The sequence below is a fragment of the Pollachius pollachius genome, assembly GCF_949987615.1.
Source record: "Pollachius pollachius genome assembly, chromosome: 16".
Lineage (NCBI taxonomy): Eukaryota > Metazoa > Chordata > Actinopteri > Gadiformes > Gadidae > Pollachius > Pollachius pollachius.
Window position 1 is genome coordinate 6,804,168 of NC_136949.1, and position 2,500 is coordinate 6,806,667.

At 47.2% G+C, this 2,500-nt stretch overlaps 1 protein-coding gene across 2 annotated transcripts in view; it reads right to left on the reverse strand.

The window, feature by feature from the left end:
* The window catches only part of eya4 (EYA transcriptional coactivator and phosphatase 4), a 14,095-nt gene that overhangs the window by 10,358 nt on the left and 1,237 nt on the right, over positions 1–2,500 (reverse strand). For both annotated transcript variants that reach the window (XM_079753736.1, XM_079753737.1), the window contains exons 3-4: positions 2,215–2,297; positions 533–704 (exon numbers count right to left, since the gene is read on the reverse strand). In XM_079753736.1, coding sequence (XP_079609862.1) covers positions 533–704; positions 2,215–2,297 — 255 coding nt within the window. The remainder of the gene's footprint in view (positions 1–532; positions 705–2,214; positions 2,298–2,500) is intronic.

Sequence of the window (2,500 nt, forward strand, 5' to 3'; positions counted from 1 at the left end):
TCAAGGCCACCCCCGGTGTAAGATGTCGACAATAATCACCCATAAGTCAAACCCTGCCATAGGTTTGTTAATTATATAAAAATAATATGCGATTTTATTTGTAGCAGTATTAAAACAATAGAAAGGTTAGAAAATTATGATCTACATTTTTACAACATTTCCTCACGGTTTTCTTCCTAAAACATCTTTGCCGCTAATTTCAATGCTATCGACTAACCCAGCTCACTTCCTCATCCACTATCTCCGTCCATGCAGGCCTTTAGACGAGCGCCATCAATACTTTACCAGCAAGCAATCCTACACTCGCTTTCTGTCCATTTTTGTCGTCCTTGAACCAACATTGACTCATCACAGGTTGTCACGGCGATGCATCAATTATCCAAACCACTCTGTGTGCGGGCAAACAAATCAGCCAGAAAGCAGGAAGCAGGAAACTGTCTTGTCTCGTCAGGAAGTCCATCTGTGGACTTCCTGACGAGGAAGGCTGAAAAAAGAAAATGGCTGACTTAGTAGCCCAAAGTGTTCCACGCACCTGGGTGAAGCTCGGCAGCCTGTCCCGTCATGGCGGGGGCGGGATCTTGCAGCTGATAGGCCGCTGTGGTCCCCGAGCCGTCCACACTGTTAGAGGTCATGTAGGTCCCGTACGTGGATGCCGGGTAATACTGGGCGTACTGGTTTTGGCCAAATGTGTATGAGGGGTAATCCTGTGGGGAAACACATGCAGTATGTAGAATTATAGACACTATATCACTATGGGGAGGGACATGCTAATGTAGTGGTTACGTTGTGTGATACCAGTCAGGTGGTACTGCGTTGATGTCTGAACGCACTGTAATGGTTCAGTTAGGGTTCCACGTGGACGCAACGCAATGAAAACGCAGTCGCTTCGACACAGTCCTGAACCTGATTTGGTTCTGCGTCGGATTTACGTCGGGTTTACGTTAGTGGACCAATCACAGCCCTTGCTGCTGCGTCGCCTCGACCAAAGGTTACAATTTTTGGGAGGCGCACGTCAGGCCCTTGCGGTGGAAACAAGGAGGGCCCGCAAGGACGTAATGGGTCCGTAAACCCCCTTCTGTTGCGTTGACGTGGAACCATAACTAAGCCTTCAGTCTCTGTGGATAAAAGCGTCTCCTAAACGACTAAGCAGCAAATAGATGCACATGGGTGTTGATATATCTTTCTCTCTTTCGCTCCCTCTCTTCTCTGTCTGCAGTCTCGCTCAGAGCAATAAAAGTCCTGAAGAAAGGAGCTGACTTTTGTCGAGAGGTTCCATTACTGAACTCGTGTTTTACAGCCGTTCCCCTCTCAGACGCTCTGATGTTTTATCATCGGGCATTCTGGATTTTATTTCGCTCTATATTTGACGATTAAAGCCTTGTGTTACTGTATTTTACAGACCCACTTTCTGACTCAGCGCTGTTAACCTGTCACTACATCAATCGCTATGAACACATGCAAGACACACACACATGCACACACACATACATGGACACACACACACATACACATGCTTGCACACACAAACACACACACCCACAAACACACACACACACACACACACACACACACACACACACACACACACACACACACACACACACACACACACACACACACACACATCGCCTAGCTCTCTCTTTCTGCCTCTTGTAAATTCACACACCATCTTTCCTTCTCTGCATCCACCCATGCAGGGCCCAAACTTGACTTTCTTTGAGTGAGCCACAGCCGTCTGTCCCTGATGGATGTTCGTCCCCCCCCCCTCTCCTTAACTCCCACAACACCCACCCACCCTCCGCACTAAATGTCAGAAAACATTTGCCGCAATGGGTTCTCAGCGGGCGGTGTCGGTCAGGATAAGGATCGTGTTTTCCAGAGCGATCAAAGGAAATACAATCACTGGAGATGAATGAGAGTTGGCTGGCGTTTGGTCACAGTTATTAAAACCGTCACTTGTATGCAACACTATATATATCATGTGTCGTATATCATAATAATATCATAAAAATACAAATGCCACATATTGAATGATGAGAGGCGACATGGGGGAGCTCGGAGGTCAATAGGACATTAAAAGGACTAGTGGGATTCATACAAACTCCTCGTTTGAATGTTTTCTATTGTTCCGGGCTTGACTGCAATATGCATTACACAAAACTTATGACAAACAAGTATGTATAATCACAGACACACACACACACAGACACACACCTGCTGCGTGGCAGTGTAGTTGGCTGGGTTGGACACTGAATTGTTGGTGGCGTAGAGGCCTGAGGAAGGAGCAAAACTGGAGCCTGGAGAGAGAGAGAGAGAGAGAGAGAGAGAGAGAGAGAGAGAGAGAGAGAGAGAGAGAGAAAAGAGAGAAAGAGGGAGCAAGAGAGAAAAAATGGCAGAGAGTGAGACAAAGAGAGAAAGAGGGAGAGGGGAGAGAGGGAGTGTGAGAGGGAGAGAGAGGGAGAGAGTGTGAGTGAGGGGGTAAGCAAAGTGGACGTGAGAG